This window comes from Hyla sarda, chromosome 9 (assembly GCF_029499605.1).
Source record: "Hyla sarda isolate aHylSar1 chromosome 9, aHylSar1.hap1, whole genome shotgun sequence".
NCBI classification, from domain to species: Eukaryota; Metazoa; Chordata; class Amphibia; order Anura; family Hylidae; genus Hyla; species Hyla sarda.
The window spans coordinates 183,652,474-183,675,037 of NC_079197.1; the positions used below are offsets into that span (position 1 = coordinate 183,652,474).

Below are 22,564 nucleotides of genomic sequence, written 5' to 3' on the forward strand. Positions count from 1 at the left end.
GGGGAGCACTGCTCCTGCGGGTCGCGCGGCCCGTCCTCTCCTGCCGGCTGTCAGCACCCGCTCGGCTGGCCGTGGGGGGGAGCGGGTTGTTGGGCCCTGCACTACGGCGTTCTCCCCGGTGTTGCGCTTCCGGGTGTGGGTGGGGGACCTCCCTGGTTCAGCCGCGCCGCCGCCGCCGCTCGTCGGCCCGGCCGCTCCGTCCGGGCCTGGTGCCCCGCTTCCACGCCATCTCCTGCCGTGCGCTGGCTGGGCGGGGCTTCTGGCCCGGGGGGGGGGCGGGGTTTCAGTGACGGCGTCGTCCGGCGCCGCGGCGCTGCCGCTGCTCAGCCGTAGGACGCTGCCGCTGACGGCCTCCACACAAACGGCCCCGGCCATAGGGGAGGGGTTTCCCAGGACCTGCAATACAGTCCCGCTCCCCTTCGCCGCTCGGCTGGGGGGGGGGGGGGGTCGATTCGGTTTCAGTTAGAGCCACGCACGGAGGCCACAGCTTCCCTCCAGTGGCACGTAGGCCCTACTAATCACGCCGGATTTCTCCAGGGGGCAGCGACTCTTTCCCACCACTGCTCCAGCCCCCCCCCCCCCCCCTCGTTTTCACATACAAGGCGGGCACATGGCAGGAGTCGCCAGGCCCAGCAGGTCCTGGTTGCCAGGGGGAAGGGGTGTCAAGGGAGCGGGGTTGGGAGCTGCTTGTCACCACTACGGCACGGAACTTGTTTGCTTGATGTCACTGTATACATATATGTAGCTTGACGGCCGGTGGCTCGTCAACGTTGGCAGTCACGGTCAGTCAGGGTGCTTCCTGCCTCATCACGTTTTGCTTGCTCCACAGGGTACCAGGTGGTCGGATTGTGTCCGTATTCCCGTATACATCTCATACAGCTTTCAGTTTGAGGTACTTACAGAATCAATATTAGAGAGGGGAACCGTATGTTCTCCCCCCGTCTATCACTCCATATTCATCCCGTACATTTACGCAGTCACGAGCACTCCCGCCACCGGTTAGGACGCTGCTACTGACACGTCTTCAGAGCCACGTGCGTCACCACACTCACGTCAATCGGCCCCAGCCTGACTCAATTTCAGTTGGGGCTTGACGACATGGTTATTTCTGACTCTTCTTCAGAACGACTCGACATCACTCATAGGCAGAGGATCACCTGCGTCTGACTCATCTTCAGTGGGGTCCTCTGCGTATGCTGTTCTGACTCTTCTTCAGCGCAACAGCATACATTTAGCCTCAGTTTCAGTATCACACTTTCCTCCATCACGCCTTTTCGGTCGGTCACATTCATGTGTAATTAATCTTTCCCTTAAATATCCACAGCTGGAAGCCATTACCGTGCGGTCAGTACTCCCGGTGTTGGAAGCTTTCAGGAAATTCAGCAGGTCAGTTCCCTCCTGTAGCCAGGAGAACGGAAAAAAAAAAAAAAAAACTGTGTACAGAGAGTATACATACATATATAGGGAGGGTATATATATATACATATATATATTTTTTTTTTTTTTTTTTTTTCTCTAGTCATTTTTATTGTTCTCTTTCCCTCTTATTCTTGCCGGCACCCTTCTATGGCCCGGACAGGTTGCCAGCAGCATGTCTCAGCCAGCGGATATCGAGGAGGCACTCTCGGTTCCTGAGACTCCTGCCAGGGCCTCGGACCGAGGCAGCTTGCCCTCGTACAGGTCCTGGACCATCCCCAGGCTAATGGAAGAGTTGAGAAGGAGGGGTGTCCCCTTTCCGGCCTCAGCTAGGAAGGGCGAGTTATTCAACTTGCTGAATGCTGACCAAGCCCCCCGGGGTAGCCAGGCTGCGGCCCAGGATCAAGTTTCAAGCGCCTCCTTGTCTCAGCTTCACACGATGATGACTGAGGTGCTTACGACGGTGTCAGGTTTCAAGGCTAGGCTAGACCTAATGGAACTCTCCAGGAGCGACGTAGCAGTCCCGACCGCAGCGTCGCCCACGGCTTCTACCTCTCAGGCCACGCCTTCAGGTATGCCACATCCTCCACCGATCATCACGCCCGCACATTTCATCCCGGCAGCCATAAAAAAGGACATCCTTGAGGGAAAAGAGGTCAACCTCGCCTCTCTGCTAATTGCCACCACGGACGTACATGATACCAAAACCGTTGCCTGCGGGGAGCTGGCGGTCACGTTCAAAAGCAAGGACGCTAGGCTCAGCAGGAAGTTGAGTGTCACTGAGTTTGTGCTGGCATTTGGACTATTCAGGGACGTACTCTGTTCAGTCAGCCCTGGCCGCAGGGAGGAGTTGGACCTGTACTTACACAGGGTTGTGCAGATGGCGTACAAGTACGGGGGCACCACGTTCTACGAGTACCACAAGTCTTTTTCAGCAAAAGTAGCAGCCGCATACGCGCAGTTCGGCTACGTCACCAACTGGGGGTCCATAGACACGGAGCTATACTGCGAACATTTCGCGGGTCTGAAAGCCCCCTCCTGCACCGCATGCGGGGTGACCACGCATTCCTCCAGCTGGTGCCCGCAGGTCAGCAACCCAGGGGAACCCAGCACCAGTAGGAGCCTGAACGCCTTCACCCCTCCAGCTCCAAGGAACGTGGCCGCCCTAGATAGGCTCGGTAGACCAGTGAGGTACCTGGGCAAGACCCAGATCTGCAATAACTTCAATCTTTCCTCCTGCGTGTACAGCAATTGCAGACTACTACACGTGTGTTTCATTTGTTTCAGGGCTCACCCCAGCTCTATCTGCTCCCGGAAGGGCCCTCAGGCATGACTAGGCGTGGTACAGGTCCAGGTCCTCGCACAGGTCCTAGCTGGTCATCCTGAGCCCGACTGGGTGAGATGGCTGGTGGCGGGTTTCTGCGATGGGTTCCACACAGGTTTGGTCGCTTTGCCGCAAAGCACGCATGAATGTGGTAACCTGTCGTCAGCCCTTTCCGAACCAGAGATCGTGTCCGGGCTAATCCAGCAGGAACTGGCAAAAGGTTTCATGATAGGTCCCTTTGATGTTCCCCCTTTTCCATGTTGGAGAGTCAGCCCTCTGGGGCTTGCCACAGGCAAATTTTCCAATAAAAGAAGATTAATCTATGACCTCTCAGCGCCTTATTCCTCCATCATTCCCAGCATCAATGCTTTAATCCCCTCCGACGAGTTCTCCATGAAATATGCTACTATTGACCGAGCCATACAGATTATCCTACAGTTAGGGAGAAACACTTGGTTGTCCAAAGCGGACACAACGGACGCTTTCAAACTACTCCCGATCAGACAAGACCTCTGGCAATGGCACGGTGTCAGGTGGCTGGACAAGTATTATTTCGCAGTTAAGCTCACATTCGGGGCAAAGAGCAGCCCCTGGCTCTTTGACCAACTAGCCACAGCACTGCATTGGGCACTCCAGAACGTGGCTGACTGCCAGCACGTCATACATTACCTGGATGATTTCTTACTACTCGAACATCCTAGTCTCGCTCCTCTCAACCTCACTTCACTACTGTCTCTGTTCAAGGAAATCGGGGTCCCAGTGGCACCTCACAAGACGGAGGGCCCCGTCAGGCAACTGGTGTTCTTGGGCGTCATCCTAGACACTGTAAACATGCAGGCTAGGCTTCCCCAGGAGAAACTAGTCAGAACCCGGGAGATGATACACAACCTATCCAGGAGTCGCACAGTAACCAGGGTCGAACTCCAGAGCCTCCTGGGCATGATGGCTTTCGCTATGAGGATCATCCCGCAGGGGAGAGCCTTCATATCCAGACTTTTGGACCTTCTCCCTTCTGTATCGGGTCAGAGGCAGGTCATCCACATCAACAATGAGGCGATGGCTGACCTACTCATGTGGGATCACTTCTTGGAGAGCTGGAACGGTGTCTCTTTCTTCGTTCCCCCTTTATCAGACGGGTCCCCGACTATAGTGTCCGATGCCTCATCGGTTGGCTTCGCAGCCATTTTCGGGAACAAATGGTTAGCCGGCCCCTGGCCAGCTGAGATCCGCAACATTCCCGACTTCACAGTAACTTCAGCCCTGTTTGAAACATTTCCCATCGTAGCCGCCGCTGCTGTCTGGGGAAACTCCTGGGCTAACTCCACAGTTCGATTTCTGTGCGATAATTCCGCTACAGTCGACATTCTCAACAGAGGACGCTCTAGGTCCCCCCACATAATGCGCTTTGTCAGGAGGTTCATTCTGTTGTCTCTCCAGCACAATTTCCATTTTTTGATCGAGCACATAGAAGGTAGGAAGAACTTGGCGGCTGATGCACTCTCTCGGGCTAAATTCGGTGTGTTTTTTCAGGTACAACCAGACGCAGACCGGGTCGGAGTCCCGGTGCCTCCGTTCCAACAACTGCTAACGGACTAGCCAGATACGTCTCCATTGCCAACACTCTAATCAAGAAGTCTTTAGCTCCCAGCACGATCCGGGCTTATGATACCGCTTTGGCGGTTTTCTCCTCCTTCATGCAGGGCTTAGGGCTTTCCCCCACAATCACTTTACACTCTGCCCTAGCTTTTGTTGGTTTTTGCCATTCTTCTTTACACTTATCCCAGAACACCATCAAACTTCACTTAACAGGTCTTCAACACCACAGGTCACTCTCGCACCCTCACGCCTCTTCTCTACTCTCTGCTCATCCGATCAAAGCAGCACTCAAGGGCATTTCAGTCTTGTCGCACCCCAAATCTCTTTCTCGCGCACCGGTCACGGGGGATCTTTTCCGGGCCATGTCTTCCTTACTGGACACGCACCCTTTTGGTTTTCACCTCAGCACGGTCATCAAAGCTGCCATACACCTTGCTTTTTACGGCTTCCTTAGACCGGGGGAGTTCACGCGCACTGGCTGCCGAGCACCCGGGCCGACCCTGAGCCAGCTATCATCTAACAGGCTAGGTTTCACTTTCACCCTTCCGTCCACCAAAACCTGCAGATGGGGAGCATCCATCAGATATTTCCCCACCTCACATCAGTGGTGCCCAGTCTCGTCTCTCACCGACCTCCTCTCAATGCTGTCCGGGCAAGCAACGGACAGTCCGCTCCTCCCGGTGGCTGGGCATGCTCTGTCTTCCTCCCAGTTTACCAGATACGTCCGCTCCCTAGTCACCATGCTAGGTCATGATCCCGCTGTCATCTCAGGACACTCGTTCAGGATCGGAGCGGCCTCCGCAGCCTCCAAACATGATGTCCCAGCTCACATCATTAAGAAGCTAGGCCGCTGGAACTCCAGCTGTTTTGACCGGTACATTCCGGATCCCTCTACCGAAATGGCTAATGTGTTTAAAGTGTTGGCGTTGTGATACAAATAAAATAGAGTTACACCCTACTCTTGACTCTTTGCCCTCTATAGGCGTGCCCTCGGTCGCGGTTATTGGGCACACCTCATCCGCTGTTTTGTATTTCTTAATTCTGTACTAGGTCTACCGGGGTTCCAAGGCTCAGGACGGTAAGTACTCTTGTTCTCCTTCTTCGTATACTTGCTCGTTCGGCCTTTCGAGCCATGACCACAAGTAAAAAGCCTAATTGGCTGCATTTGTGGGAGTGGCGTGGGGTATATAAACTCCCCTCTCCCTCAGGTAGGGGCGTATGACTCGTGGGCGTCACCCACCCAACCCTCCCTTTTTCTATCATAATCCATACATAGGGCATGCCCTCTATAGGCGTGCCCTCGGTCGCGGTTATTGGGCACACCTCATCCGCTGTTTTGTATTTCTTAATTCTGTACTAGGTCTACCGGGGTTCCAAGGCTCAGGACGGTAAGTACTCTTGTTCTCCTTCTTCGTATACTTGCTCGTTCGGCCTTTCGAGCCATGACCACAAATAATAAATAGCTCCTCTAGCCCTGGAGAACCCATCCTGCATTTTACCCAGTAACATGAAGGGACACTTTGTAATGCTTCATTACTCCTGTGGTGGCGCTGCAGGGATACCGAACATGGCGGAATTTGCAACGCAGATGTTTCTGCCACGGAAATCCCTGTTCTCACATCCGTGGAAAAAATTGTTGTGAAAGTTCAAAATCACCCCCTTTTTTCCATTTTTCTAATGAAAAAATGTAAATAAAAAATACATAAATTAATAAATAAATAAACAAAATAAGAAAACATATTTGTTACGCCTAGCGCTCCGGGTCCCCGCTCCTCCCCGGAGCGCGTACGGCGTCTCTCTCTCCGCAGCGCCCCGGTCGGTCCCGCTGAACGGGAGCGCTGCACTGTCATGGCCGTCGGGGATGCGATTCGCACAGCGGGACGCGCCCGCTCGCGAATCGCATCCCAGGTCACTTACCCGTTCCCGTCCCCTGCTGTCATGTGCTGGCGCGCGCGGCTCCGCTCTCTAGGGCGCGCGCGCGCCAGCTCCCTGAGACTTAAAGGGCCAGTGCACCAATGATTGGTGCCTGGCCCAATTAGCTTAATTGGCTTCCACCTGGTCCCTGACTATATCTGACCTCCTCCCATGCACTCCCTTGCCGGATCTTGTTGCCCTTGTGCCTAGTGAAAGCGTTTTGTGTGTCCAAAGCCTGTGTACCAGAACTTCTGCTATCCACCCTGACTACGAACCTTGCTGCCTGCCCCGACCTTCTGCTACGTCCGACCTTGCTTCTGTCTACTCCCTTGTACCGCGCCTATCTTCAGCAGCCAGAGAGGTTGAGCCGTTGCTAGTGGATACGACCTGGTCACTACCGCCGCAGCAAGACCATCCCGCTTTGCGGCGGGCTCTGGTGAAAACCTGTAGTGACTTAGAACCGGTCCACTAGCACGGTCCACGCCAATCCCTCTCTGGCACAGAGGATCCACCTCCTGCCAGCCGGCATCGTGACAGTAGATCCGGCCATGGATCCCGCTGAAGTTCCTCTGCCTTATATCTCTGATATCACCACGGTGGTCGCCCAGCAATCCCGACAGATCGCCCATCTAACCCACCAGCTGTCGGAAGTGTCCACCATTGTGCAGCAACTTCAGTCGCAACTTCAGCAGCAATCATCTCCTCCGCCAGCTCCTGCACCCCTTCCGCAGCGAGTGGCCACTCCTAGCCTCCGCCTGTCCTTGCCGGACAAATTTAATGGGGACTCTAAGTTTTGCCGTGGCTTTCTTTCGCAATGTTCCCTGCACTTGGAGATGATGTCGGACCAGTTTCCTACTGAAAGGTCTAAGGTGGCTTTCGTAGTCAGCCTTCTGTCTGGAAAAGCCCTGTCATGGGCCACACCGCTCTGGGACCGCAATGACCCCGTCACTGCCTCTGTACACTCCTTCTTCTCGGAAATTCGAAGTGTCTTTGAGGAACCTGCCCGAGCCTCTTCTGCTGAGACTGCCCTGCTGAACCTGGTCCAGGGTAATTCTTCCGTTGGCGAGTACGCCATACAATTCCGTACTCTTGCTTCTGAACTTTCCTGGAATAATGAGGCCCTCTGCGCGACCTTTAAAAAAGGCCTATCCAGCAACATTAAAGATGTTCTGGCCGCACGAGATACTCCTGCTAATCTGCATGAACTCATTCATCTAGCCACTCGCATTGACATGCGTTTTTCTGAGAGGCATCAAGAGCTCCGCCAGGAAAAAGACTTAGATCTCTGGACACCTCTCCCACAGTCTCCATTGCAATCTGCGCCTAGGCCTCCCGCCGAGGAGGCCATGCAAGTGGATCGGTCTCGCCTGACCCTGGAAGAGAGGAATCGCCGTAAGGAAGAGAATCTTTGTCTGTACTGTGCCAGTACCGAACATTTTTTGGTGGATTGCCCTATCCGTCCTCCACGTCTGGGAAACGCACGCTCGCACCCAGCTCTCGTGGGTGTGGCGTCTCTTGATGCTAAGTCGGCTTCTCCACGTCTCACGGTGCCTGTACGGATTTCTTCTTCAGCCAGCTCTTCCCTCTCAGCCGTGGCCTGCCTGGACTCTGGTGCATCTGGGAATTTTATTCGGGAGTCCTTGGTGAATAAATTCCGCATCCCGGTGACCCGTCTTGTCAAGCCACTCCACATTTCCGCGGTCAACGGAGCCAGGTTGGATTGCACCGTGCGTTTCCGCACAGAGCCCCTCCTAATGTGCATCGGACCTCATCATGAGAAAATTGAGTTTTTGGTCCTCTCCAATTGCACTTCTGAAATTCTCCTTGGACTACCCTGGCTTCAACACCATTCCCCAACCCTGGATTGGTCCTCAGGGGAGATCAAGAGCTGGGGTACCTCTTGCTTCAAGGACTGCCTTAAACCGGTTCCCAGTACTCCCTGCCGTGACCCTGTGGTTCCTCCTGTATCCGGTCTCCCTAAGGTCGTTATGGACTCTGCCCGCCTTAAGAAGTGCCTCTCCCCCCCTCCCAGTCCAGTCAGGCAAGCCTCGGTGCCTCCTCGTGGCCCTCGTCCTGGTGTCACACTGCCCCGTGCCAGGCCTCGCCCTCTGCCCTCCCTCCCCATTCCCACTCCTGCTGTACTGCCTGCCGTTGAGAAATCCCTCCATCCTTTCCCGGTGTCCTCATCCCAGGGGGGGCAGTTACCGGACAAAGAGAAGGGGAGACCTAAGGGGGGGGGGTACTGTTACGCCTAGCGCTCCGGGTCCCCGCTCCTCCCCGGAGCGCGTACGGCGTCTCTCTCTCCGCAGCGCCCCGGTCGGTCCCGCTGAACGGGAGCGCTGCACTGTCATGGCCGTCGGGGATGCGATTCGCACAGCGGGACGCGCCCGCTCGCGAATCGCATCCCAGGTCACTTACCCGTTCCCGTCCCCTGCTGTCATGTGCTGGCGCGCGCGGCTCCGCTCTCTAGGGCGCGCGCGCGCCAGCTCCCTGAGACTTAAAGGGCCAGTGCACCAATGATTGGTGCCTGGCCCAATTAGCTTAATTGGCTTCCACCTGGTCCCTGACTATATCTGACCTCCTCCCATGCACTCCCTTGCCGGATCTTGTTGCCCTTGTGCCTAGTGAAAGCGTTTTGTGTGTCCAAAGCCTGTGTACCAGAACTTCTGCTATCCACCCTGACTACGAACCTTGCTGCCTGCCCCGACCTTCTGCTACATCCGACCTTGCTTCTGTCTACTCCCTTGTACCGCGCCTATCTTCAGCAGCCAGAGAGGTTGAGCCGTTGCTAGTGGATACGACCTGGTCACTACCGCCGCAGCAAGACCATCCCGCTTTGCGGCGGGCTCTGGTGAAAACCTGTAGTGACTTAGAACCGGTCCACTAGCACGGTCCACGCCAATCCCTCTCTGGCACAGAGGATCCACCTCCTGCCAGCCGGCATCGTGACAATATTTGGTTCATTCCTTTACAGTGAACAGTATAAAAAAGAAAAAAAAATCAGAAATACAGATAATTGGTCACAGCATATATCAGGAAAATACATAAAAAACAGTGATTAAAAAGTTCAATCTAAAAACAAATGGTACCAATAAAAATTACAGATCATGGCTCAAAAATTACCCTTTAAAGAGCTCCCTATGTTAAAAAAGTTGTAGGAGTCAGAATAGGGTATTTTTTTTCCCTTTTTTTTCCATAGCAAAATAAAACAAAATCTATACAAATTGTATATTGTTGTAATCCTATTGACCTACAGAAAAAAGATAACAGGTCATTTTTTACCAGGTAGGAAAAAAAGATCAGAATTGTGCTTTTTTTTTATTTTATTTTATTTTATTTTTTTTGTATTTCACCTCACAATTTTCTATTTATTTATTTATTGGGTTGGGGGGGGGGTTCGCTGTAGATTTTGTTGTAAAATGAGTGGTGGCGTCAAAAAGTACAATTGTTTCCACATATGGCCATAGGTTGTCAGGGAATGATGGGAGTTGTAGTTTAGCAACAGTGAGCCTCCAGCTGTTTCTAAATTACAATCGCTACCATTTCCTTATAGCCAAAGGATGTCTGGGAATGATTGGGTTTGTAGTTTAACAACAACTGGAGGCTCCTTGTTCGGGAACACACTGCCAATATACAGACCGCCTCTAGCGACATCATAATAAGAGATAGTGTTAAAGTGATCTTCAGAATACAGTATATAGCCAAGGCTGTAAAACCCACCCTCCCAAAGAGTTAACTAGTGATGCTCAGCAATGCTAGTAAACTCTTTCCATGCTTTGGCTCGTGCATAGCGCTCAACTTAGCAAGCAGTTAAAGCATGTGCTCATGCTTTAAATGCTTGCTTGGCTGAGCACTATGCGCAAGCCCATCATGGAAAGAGTTAACTAGCACTGCTGAGCAGCGCTAGTTAACTCTTTCCATGCTGGGCTCACACATAGCGTTCAGCCTTGCAAGCAGTTAAAGCATGAGCTGTACTATCGGGCTCAGCTCAGCCCTGACATTGCCATGTTTGTGTTAACCCCCAAAATTTGAATCATATGCGGGTTTAGGGGGCTCTGAAGTTCTTTGAAGAAAGTAGCCAAAGAAAGGACCCCCCTGAGAAGAAGAAAGGACCCCCCTGAGACTTATATTGCAGGCTGTTTTTTGTTGTTGTTGTTTTAGCGGTCGCTCTATCAAGTGGACAGAGATGAATTAATGAAGGAAGAAATGGTTCAAGTTAGAGAAGATTTGCTCGTTCATTTAGGTTTCCATAGCATTTGATCTTCCAGTGTTTCTAGTGTTGGCAAAAAAAAAAAAAAAAAAAAAGAGAAAAGCGCATTGTGGCAATTTGCATGTGAATGTGTTTTCGTAGCCTCCGATTGCTGTGATTTATGTTAGCAAATTCCCCGCTAATAGATGCAAATGGAATGCATGGCTCCATACTACTCACATCTTCTCCCATTAACATATCTATGGCATATGTAACATGAAATCGCATAGATAAGTATTCTATCCCTTTCAGGGAGGATTTGTTAAGTCTATTTTTATATGACTGGTAAACAAAAAGCAAAAGATGTCATTACCGGAGATAAGAGCGCGTAATGCGGGAGGAGAGTGCGCAGGAAACGGCGGCGCAAATGATCAAGGTCATAGATCGTCTGCTGCTAATAAAAAGAAACTCAGCTGAAAGAGAATTCTATAAAGCCATTATTACCTATGTTAATATGTTTTAGACTAATTCTATCCAAGAGACTTACAACCCAATATCCTTAAATAAGAGCGTATTCCACAACTATACTTGTTTAAAGAAGTTGGACACATATCAAGGGAGAAGTATCTGATTAGTGATTGTCTGTATATTGGGACCCTCTACAAGGAGGATAATGGGGGTTCCTCAAGTCCCTAAGTATAAATGGATTTGTGGTTGAGCATGTCCGCTGCTGCTCCATATACTCTCTATGGGAATGGTCCCCATCTAAGTCCTCAAGGCCACTAAGATTACATTTTTGTTAATCAATTACTCCATTTAAATAGAACCTGGAAAAAAATCTAATCCCGGACTGTTGGTGGGACTTGAGTCAGGTAAAACTCTTGCTAATCTCAGTTAGAAACACTGACCACTCTCATGATTGTTTAGGGTCTAGGGTCCCCATATCCACAAGTGATGAGCAGATCTTTCAAAAAAAAATTTGGGGTTGATTTCCTCAAATCCAACTTTAAAGGGGTACTCCACCCCTAGACATCTTATCCCCTAGGGGATAAGATGTCTAATCCTGGGGGTCCTGCAGCTGGTACCTCCGCGATCTCTGTGCTGCATTGGGCATTCGTTTAGAATGCTGGGTGCCCCCCGTGATGGCACGCCACTCCCCCTCAATACAGGTTTATGGGAGGGAGCATGGCGCCCCCTCCCACAGATTTGTATTGAGACATAGTGTGACTTTGCTGGGGGTGGGGCCATGAAGCCACGACCCCCCCCAACGCCCACTTCAAGCGATCAGAACAAAATGTTCCGAACGCGGTGGCAGCAGATTACCCCTTTAAATTTGATGGATAATTTGTGTTGTAACGTGCCTTATAGAAGTAGGGACTCCTTTTAAAGGCAGGAGTCTTGGCTCCTGTACATTGTGGACCTCCACCAATCAGACATCCCTAAAGAAAAGTGAATCCATTCTTAAAAAATCAAATGTACTCTTTATTTAAAAAATACAGATTCTGACATTTAACTGAACATCAAAACATACAGGCCGGCATTTATCATTGTAGGTGTAAGTGAAGCATTTATCATTGTAGGTGTAAGTGAAGCATTTATCATTGTAGGTGTAAGTGAAGCATTTATCATTATAGGTGTAAGTGAAGCATTTATCATTGTAGGTGTAAGTGAAGCATTTATCATTGTAGGTGTAAGTGAAGCATTTATCATTATAGGTGTAAGTGAAGCATTTATCATTGTAGGTGTAAGTGAAGCATTTATCATTGTAGGTGTAAGTGAAGCATTTATTATTGTAGGTGTAAGTGAAGCATTTATCATTATAGGTGTAAGTGAAGCATTTATCATTGTAGGTGTAAGTGAAGCATTTATCATTGCAGGTGTAAGTGAAGCATTTATCATTGTAGGTGTAAGTGAAGCATTTATCATTGTAGGTGTAAGTGAAGCATTTATCATTGTAGGTGTAAGTGAAGCATTTATCATTGTAGGTGTAAGGGAAGCATTTATCATTGTAGGTGTAAGTGAAGCATTTATCACTGTAGGTGTAAGTGAAGCATTTATCATTGTAGGTGTAAGTGAAGCATTTATCATTGTAGGTGTAAGTGAAGCATTTTTCGACACCTTTTTTGTGTGCTGTAGTGTGTAGGAGAACAAAATGCATTAAATAGTCACAGAGCATTTGGTAAATTTTGTGCAGGTCACATTTTCTGAAATTTCTGTCTTCACATACACCAAAAAGCTAAGTCTAAACATGAATAAAGGGAACGTGGTGGTTGTGTTTGCCAGTCATTGGGCAAGAGGAATTCACTCTGTGCACCAAATGAGAGGGGTGACGCAGCAGAGATTGTGGGGGTCTCCGCGGCGGGACATCTGGAGGGACTCAGTTTGGACATCACTGGTAAAGGTAGAAGTCTAGAGGTCGCAACAATCTGAATGCTGGGAGTTGAATTTTTGCAACCTCTGGGGGAATTATTGGATACCACTGGTAAAGGGGAAAGTCTAGAGGGGAAGTTTAACATTTGGAGGGCCACAGTTTGAGACCCCTGACTTAGATAAGTAGGTAGGTAAGCAGATAAGTAGACCATCAATCCCCTTTTAACCTCCAACAAATAAGAAGCACCTACTGGATACCACCACCTCAAGTTGTCCATTGGGTGTGATGTAGACATTGGATGGCCCATTAGCTGCATTACAATGTAAAATGAACTCAACACGTTACTAACCATTTCTAACTTTTACCAAAAACATTAAAGAGGTACTCCTTTGGAAGACAGTTTTTTTTTTTTTTTTCTGGTGCCAGATTTTTTATTTATTTTTTATAAACTGGTGCCAGAAAGTTAAACAGACTTGTAAATTACTTCTATTAAAAAAATCTTAATCCTTCCAGTACTTATCAGCTGCTGTATATTACAGAGGAAGTTGAATTGTTCTTTTCTGTCTGACCACAGTGCTCTCTGCTGCCACCTCTGTCCATGTCAAGAATTGTCCAGAGCAGGAGAAACTCACTATGGGGATTTGTTCCTGAAATGAACAGCTCCTGAAATGGACAGAGGTGTCAGCAGAGAGCATTGTGGTCAGACTGGAAAGAACAATTTAACTTCCTCTGTAATATACAGCACCTGATAAGTACTGGAAGGATTAAGTTTTTTTAATAGAAGTAATTTACAGATTTATTTAACTTTCCACTCGAGTACCCCTTTAAAAAAATATATATATTTTTGTAGACTTAATTGATTCACATGATCACGAGAAGGATTGATCCTTATTTGAGCCTGATCCAAATTAGGCAGACTTTTATGGATATTGTTGACTTTTATAGATTTTATTTTTATATTTATTATTTTTTGCCTTGAAATTGAGCTAATCTGAAATATTCCGAGTAGAGATGAGCGAATTTACAGTAAATTTGATTCGTCACGAACTTCTCGGCTCTGCAGTTGATGTCTTTTCCTGCATAAATTAGTTCAGCTTTCTGGTGCTCCGGTGGGCTGGAAAAGGTGGATACAGTCCTAGGAGACTCTTTCCTAGGAATGTATCCACCTTTTCCAGCCCAACGGAGCACCGGAAAGCTGAACTAATTTACGCAGGATAAGTCATCAACTGCCGAGCCGAGAAGTTTGTGACGAATCAAATTTACTGTAAGTTCGCTCATCTCTAATTCAGAGTCTTTGTTTTGTATTCCATATAAGTAAAAAAAATTAATCTGTTCTTTGTTTCTTTCTAGCAATTGAAATCAACCTCCAGAAAGCCCTTGCAGAAGCCTCAGAGACCTGCACCCAAGAATGCCTCATCCTCGGCCACTCCGATAACTGCTGGATGCCACCGTCTCTGACCCAATACCAACAATCCAACCCGCCTTTGCCAACATTCGGCTTCCAGCAAGGTTGGGGAAGAGGTATGAGACCGGACGGAGTACACACCCTTGGAAGACCTCTGCCCAAGGAAGATCCCGACAAGGTTTCATCTCGACCCCAGTTTTACAACACGTGCGAGAGACATTGTACCATCGAGGATCCTGTCAAAGTTATTCCCTTGGCAAATTTTACCCCGTGTCAACAAGCAGCGGCTTCAGGGAGTAATTCTAAGTTTGTACACGAGCACCAACTCTGAAGTGTATCTAGTAGGCTCGTTCTGTGTATACTTGTGTGTCAGATGTACATAGTCACAGCTTAAAACTCCATAAAATATATGTAAGATACGTAGGAGTGTGAAACGAGCTACATTGTGTATATAGAACTCTACATCTAATGACTGAAGTAAGACTAATGCTATGTATTGTATGTTCTTAAAAAGTGTCAACCACAACCATTCCATCAGAACGTTATTCTCCCATAACTTTTATGGGCTACAAATGAGCCAGTCGTCTTGTCTGAGGTCATCTTGTCTGAGCTTAAAGGGGTACTCCACTTGGAGAAAAAAATGTAATCAATTGGTGCCAGAAAGTTTAACAGATTTGTAAATTACTTCTATTAAAAAATCTTAATCCATCCAATACTTATCAGCTGCTGTATGATACAGAGGAAGTTATTTTCTTTTTGAATTTCCTTTCTGTCTGACCACAGTGCTCTCTGCTGACACCTCTGTCCATTTTAGGAACTGTCCAGAGTAGGAGCGAATCCCTCTAGAAAACCTCTCCTGCTCTGGACAGTTCCTAAAAGTGACAGAGGTGTCAGCAGAGAGCACTGTGGTCAGACAGAAAGGATATTCAAAAAGAAAAGAACTCCCTGTGGATCATAAAACAAATGATAAGTACTGGAAGAATACATTTTTTTTTTTTAAGTAATTGACAAATCTGTTTAACTTTCTGACATCAGTTGATTTAAATATTTTTTTTCAGTGGACTACCCCATTAAAGGGGTACTCTGCTGCTAGACATCTTATCCCCTATTCAAAGGATAGGAGATAAGATGTCTGATTGCGGGGGTCCTATGATCAAGCACCCGGTGTTCTAAACAAATGCTGGGTTCCTGCGGCAGTGGTCGTGATGTCATGGCCACTCCCCTTCGTGATGTCACGCCACACTCCCTCAATTCATATCTATGGGAAGGGGGCGTGTCGGCTGGCATGCCCCCTCCAATAGACATGAAAGGAGGGGGTGTGGCGTGACGTCACGAGGGGTCGTGGTTGTGACATCACGATCACGGCCTCCGGCTCCGAGCGTTGTGAACTAAATGTTCAGAACGCTGGAGTACCCCTTTAATAGCAAAAATCTAAACTAGTAGCCTATGGTTGGTTGTTCCTGCAACCGGATGTCCTCATTCATGGAATGGAAAGACTAGTATCTCCCTCTGGCCATTATAATGGTCGTCGGCCCAACCACAATTTTTATATCACCCATAAGGGAAAAGGATATGGTGAACCTGGTTTAAGATATTATATCTTCATGGGCCCCATAGAATCTGAAGTTGGGTCCCTTTTTAGGATATATCCACAATTATTGTAAAGTTATTCCTCCACCATAAGGTATCACTGAACAAATTGTCTTCGTGAGGGGCCTAAAGGAGTGGCCCAATGGCAGAAAAATAATTAAGAAGCCTTTGTTGTTGATGCAACCCCCATGTTCTCATTTCAGAAAAGAAAGGCCCATTCATCCTATTTCTTACAGGTTATCATAGTAAAATCAAGTTCAACCATATTAATACCATCCATGAGAAAGCAGAATGAACCTGATCTGAAGCCCCCCATATCATCAAAAGTTCCTTCCATAAGAGGGGTCACCAACTGAGTCCCCAGGGGCCACCAATATATTATTCCCATCATTCTATTGGAATAGAACAGAGAAAAATCCAAATCCTGTACTATTGGTCACCTTGATGACTGTTCTATGGTACATATGTTTGAGATAATGGCCACTATAACTGTAAATTCAACATAATACAGGATATATAAGACCTACAAATGACCTACAAATGACCTACTCTTACAAGAACATCACAGGGGTCAAGCTAAGAGAGAAACTTGTGTGGAATCTGACCAGTCTGCCAATTCAGAAGAGCTTAAAGGGGTACTCTGCCCCTAGACATTTTATCCCCTATCCAAAGGATAGGGTATAAGATGTCTGATCAAGTGGGGACCTCTGGGATCTCGGCTTCGCTCTGTGCCGGGTGACTGGCGATGCGGGGCGGATGCTCGTGGGGCGGGGCCGTGATGTCACGGCCATGCCCCCTCAATGCAAGTCTACTGGAGGGGGCGTGACGGCCATCACGCCTCCTCCCATAGGCTGGCATTGAGGGGGCATGGCCGTGATGTTACAAGCCTCTGGTGCTGCTCGAACACCGGGTGTGCAGCAGGGAGATTGTGGGATAGGGGATAAGATGTCTAGGGACAGAGTTCCCCCTTAAGGCTGGATAAGCCTCAAGAAGATCAGAAAAAAGATTTCCAAAAATATTTTGAATCTGAAATTTTTTGGAATGCATTTTGGGTGAATTTCTTAAATAAAATGGAGGCTGTTTGATCAAAACAAGGGTTAGGGACAAAATACCTACAATTTGTAAGGGCTTGTTTACACTAACAGAGGATTTCTGGGTGGAGATTCTGTCTGCAGCCGGTGCCGGCATTAAGAGCCTAAAAGGTATAGGATACAGTCCTAGGCAAATCTTAGAGCAGATTCTATAGAATCAGAACCCAAAAACTTATTTTGCCAAATTCACTCTGAATTGAAAAAAATGAATATTTGCCCCAGGTAAACGACCCCCTAGCCAAGCCATGTTCCCATTAGTCGAATTTCACGCATTAGTTCCTTTGTATATACATATATGAGCCTTTCACACTCATTCCTGCTGAATAAACCAAGGATTTTAGAATAGGACGAATTATACATGTACTAGCATCGCTATTCGTTAAGCCTAAATCAATATATAGAGTAGAAAACGGTCCATTTCTACGGTTCCGATAGTTTTATGTTACACGACTAATAAATACCCAACAAATGCGACAGCTTTTAGTATCCTTATACGTACAGTGGCGGTTCAGTAGGCACAGGGCACCACGGTTTACCCCACAATTTAGTTTCTATGTTGTATATAGTACATTACAATTGTCTTCTTTAGAGCATTAAGCAGCAACAACACTGTCAAAATAGTAGGTCGACGACTAGATTTTAGTTTCTGTAGGATAAAAAAAAATGTAAAAGAAAAAAAAATTTCACTTATTTAATGGATTTATGAAAAAGTGGAAGATATTCACGATTTCTTTATTTTTCTTTTCTGCCATATTAAACCATTCTTCATTGGCTTTATATAATGCGAGATACACTCATATAACGAGGATGCAAATTAGTTGTTCCTTTGTGGAAACCGACGCAACGATGAATATTAAAATGTGCGTTCACAAATTAAAGTTATTACGTTCAGAAGTCATTTTGGTTAAGTTAATTTGCGAGGCCTCTTCTCTGTAGATCCAGTGTTCCCAAGCTGCCGTTTTTTCAAGCCGGCATAATGGCTTCTATAAAAGAGCGGAAAAAAATAAGACCTATTAACCGTTTGTGACCATTGGGACGTTGGTAGTGGGATGGTTGTCAGCTCGAAAGACACCGCTGTACAGGGATGAGCAGCTCATCATGGACATCCATTGAGTATTTTTTTGTAAAGATGTTTCTTAGTAGAATGAACAAAACTTGTATTGAGTTCTTTGAGATTTGCTTCTACTTTTACAGTTTTTGTATATTTTAAATGAACTTAAATTTAGGGTTTAAAGGGGTACTCCGGTGGAAAACTTTTTTTTTTATCAACTGGTGCCAGAAAGTTAAACAGATTTGTAAATTACTTCTATAAAAAAATCTTAATCCTTCCAGTACTTATTAGCAGCTGTACAGTATACTACAGAGGAAATTATTTCCTTTTTGGAACATTCTGTTCCGAACGCTGGGTGGGGACTCACCCCTCATGATGTCACTTCATGCCCCTTCAATGCATGTCTATGGGAGGGGGCATGGTGGACCTCTTGATATCACAAAGGGGCATGGCCGTAACGTCATGACCCTGCAGCCCCCACCCAGCTTTCGGAACAAAATGTTACGAATGCTGGGGCAGCGGAGTACCCCTTTAAAAGGATTTTCTAGTCATTTAACATTCCAGTGTCTGATCGGTAGGGTGCTAACAACAAACACTCCAACCAACGAGCTCGTCAGCAGAGCTGTGACAGAATAGGGCCAGAAGTTGTTTCTGTTCATTGTGAAGAGGTGGTGCCCGATTCCTGTTGCCCAGCTCCCACTGAACTCTGGTAACCCAGCGCCACCATTACACAACAAACAGAGCCAAGGCTTCCACCTCCAATACATTGTTTACTACCAATGCCATGGCTTATCTGAATAGCTGATCGGTGTGAGTGGCAGGTGTCAGAACCCTACTGATCCATTATTGCTGGACTATCCTGTTGATAAAAAATCAATAATTTTACCTCAGAAATCCCTTTTAGTGGCTGGGATACCCCTTTAAGTATTCATGGTCTATCCTTATGGTAAGCCATCAAAATGAGATCGGTGGGGGTCTGACTTCAACCACACCTGCTGATCATCGGTTTGATAAGTCCCATGTTAGCACTATGGCCACTTCATTTGCTGGCTTAGCTTAGTGGCTGTGTCTGGTATTTCACGTAGCTGAGTTCTATTTAAATGCAGAGTAAGCTGCGGCAATACCAGGCACGGTCAAATGTATGGCGCTGTATCTGGTAAACAATGAAGATGCCACAGGACTTACCTCTATAATCAGCTGCCTGGAGCTAAGCTTCCACCAATTGATGGTCTACACAAAAGGAAAGGCTACATATGTATTTAAAGGGATACTCCAGTACTTAACAATAGGATAGGGGATAAGTGTCTGATCATCTGGGTCCACCTGCTGGGACTCCCTGCAATCTCCTGCCCAATGACCCAGCTCTCCCCATGCAGGGAGCGGCCACCGTGTGAATCAGTGGTCGACACACCCCCTCCTTTCATCTCTATGGGAAAGCTGGATATACACGAACACTCTATCTCCGGCTCTCCCATAGAGATGCATGGAAGGGGCATGGAGGTCACCGCTCTGTGCTGTCGTTGACACAGCTCTGTGCACTGGGCTTTCACCAAACCCCCCTTCCCCCACCACAATCTGACACTTTTCCCCTTTTCAGTGAATAGGGGATAAGTTGTTAAGCACCAGAATACCCCTTTAAATCACAGGAAAGGCCTCAAGAAAACATATACCATTATTATTAGTGTAGAGCACCAGATATGCTAATGATGAAGAGACTGTCAGCTGAGGGGTCACCACCACAAGTTCTCAACAGGAAGAGACTCATATTTACACCCTGTTGACAATCCATAGACTGCAACTCTGTTCTTAGACTGTCAAAAGGCACCCAGTTGACAATGTAGGTCTTCATACGAATATCAGTTGCCAACATTAAGAAATGTTCTGCTCAATGCTGCCATCTGCATCGGGCATACGCCATGGATGGGTTACATTGGACAACGTTCGTCAGTCTGGGTAAGGGAGCTCTACGCTTGTCAAACTGAGGCTATGTTCTCAACTGGTAGAATCTCAGGTTCACAACCCTTTCACAATCCATAGACTGCAACTACGTTCTTAGACTGTCGAAAGGTGCCCAGTTGACAATCTAGGTCTTCATTCATCTATCTGATGCCAACACTAACAAATGTTCTGTTCAAAGCTGCTATCAGCATTGGGAATACGTCAATGGTGGGTTCCACTGGATAACCTTTGTCAGTCTGGGTAGGGATGCTCTACAATGTCAAACCAAGGTTAGTCAAGTCAAAGGGCTGAGTTGAGATGGCTGTCCAATGGCCTATCAGTTGGCCATAACTTCTTAGCCCAAGCACTTCCAAATTCAGATCCATCATACTCTCGAGTTCTCATCACTGTCCCGGCCACCATATATACATTTTGATTACTCATTGTTTTCCATAGACATGGAGGCATTCTTTTCTTTAAAAAATAAATAAATAAATAAAAATAAAATAAGGTTATGGAATATTGGCATGTTGTCCATATTTTCGTAATCTCCTACTGTAGGCTCCTCAGTGATGGGGCTGATTAAGATGGGGGCCCCTCCTCCAGGTCCCGTAACAGTCAGGAAGGTGATCATTATCCATCATCTATCTCGGGGTTTCCCAACCGTCGTACCTACAACTGTTGCAAAACTCCAATTCCCAGCTTGCCCGGACAGCCTTCGGCTGTCCGGGCATGCTGAGAGTTGGACTTTAGCAACAGCTGGTGGAACACCGGTTGGAAAAACAACGCTCTATCCTCACGTCTGATTCTAGAGACTTCAAAGATTCACCGAAGTTCCGAAAAATAAAAGCTTTAAAATTGTCTCTAAGAGACGGAAGAAGAAAAACAATCCAAATGATTTAGTCCTTAAAGTATCGAGCTTGAACAATAAAGAAATCGTGTGAATGCCGGTTGGTAGTTTTCTTTTTCTTTTTTTACTGTGTAAGCTTCTTAATGTAACCTAACAATGTAATTTACAAACAAATCTGTGTAAAACGCTGTAATTTTACCTGCTTGTCGCTTCTAGGAAACTTCCACTTGTCGAAAGATCAAAATGAATGCAAAAACAGCTTTTGTTTCTCTCTGTGCCAGACGAATATAAGTAGAGTTGCCATTTTATTTTAATTTTATTTTTTTTCCTATTGTCCACACTGTAAGTTTTTTTTCTATCTTCAGTTTTTTAAATATACCATAATATTTTTAATTGTGTAAAAACTGTAAAAAAAAGAAAAAAAGAAAAAAAAAAGACAAAGAAAACTAATTATTGTAACAGATCAAAAAAAATTACAATTCTGGAGACCTACAAAATAGTGTATTTTGCCCTCTTCTCTTTTTTTATATGGTATTTTCTCGTGTGGCACTCAGAAAGTTGCATGATGTACTAACTAGACATAAATGTTAATTCTTATGAGACTTGAATACATTACCTGTAGTCTTCACTTCAGATGTCATGTTCTCCCCTTTTTAACTGTGTTTCTATGTCAGCAATAAATAGATGTTTAAAAATGAAAAAAAAAATAAAAAAAAAATAAAAAAAAAATGACAATGTTACCTAGGAGTTTCTGGACAGATCTTGCACACCGTCTTCATTATTTACGAGTCATGACAAAATGAGAATGATATTGTATCGGTAGTAAATAAAAATTGCTGCAACCTTTAGAATGAAATGACTATTGTATGTATCACGCTTTATTTCCTTGTCTGGTTTTTGCAAATATACAAAAACAAACAAACAAAAAAAAAAAAGTGTATGTATAAATATACATATATTTTATATAAATTTTATATAAATATTAAAGGAGGAAAACTGCAGTCTTAGACACTTATCCCTTATCCAATCTCCTGTACGGGGACACGCCCCCCTTCATACAGCTCTATGGTAGAGGCGGGAGATACATGGAGAGGGTGGGTCAACCACGGCATCATGCTGCAGCCGACATGCCTACCGGCCCGTACAGAAGATCGTGGGGGGGCAGCAATCCTGCAGATAGGAGATAAGTGTCTAGGGCTGCAGATCTCCTATAAAGGGGTACTCCACTGGAAACCATTTTTTTTTTTTTTTTTTTTAAATCAACTGGTGCCAGAAAGTTAAACAGATTTGTAAATAACTTCTATTAAAAAAAAACTCTTAATCCTTCCAGTACATTTTAGAGGCTGTATACTAAAGAGAAATCCAAAAAAGAAATGCATTTCCTCTGATGTCATGACCACAGTGCTCTCTGCTGACCTCTGCTGTCCATTTTAGGAACTGTCCAGCAGCATATGTTTGCTATGGGGATTTTCTCCTACTCTGGACAGTTCCTAAAATGGACAGCAGAGGTCAGCAGAGAGCACTGTGGTCATGACACAGGAGGAAATGCATTTTTTTTTTTTATTTCTCTTTAGTATACAGCCCCTAAAAAAGTACTGGAAGGATTAAACATTTTTAATAGAAGTGATTAAAAAAAAATGTTTTACACGGGAGTACTCCACTGGAAACCATTTTTTTTTTTTTTAAATCAGCTGGTGCCAGAAAGTTAAACAGATTTGTAAATGACTTCTATTAAAAATTCTTAATCCTTCCAGTAATTATCAGCTGCTGTATGATCCACAGGAAGTTCTTTTCTTTTTGAATTTCCTTTCTGCCTGACCACAGTGCTC

At 46.4% G+C, this 22,564-nt stretch overlaps 1 protein-coding gene across 2 annotated transcripts in view; it reads left to right on the forward strand.

The window, feature by feature from the left end:
- Positions 1–14,998, forward strand: part of PCDH11X (protocadherin 11 X-linked) — a 1,464,252-nt gene extending 1,449,254 nt beyond the window's left edge. For both annotated transcript variants that reach the window (XM_056538960.1, XM_056538962.1), the window contains one exon: positions 14,161–14,998. In XM_056538960.1, coding sequence (XP_056394935.1) covers positions 14,161–14,546 — 386 coding nt within the window. In that variant the 3' untranslated portion in view covers positions 14,547–14,998. The remainder of the gene's footprint in view (positions 1–14,160) is intronic.
- The last annotated feature ends 7,566 nt before the right edge of the window (positions 14,999–22,564 follow it).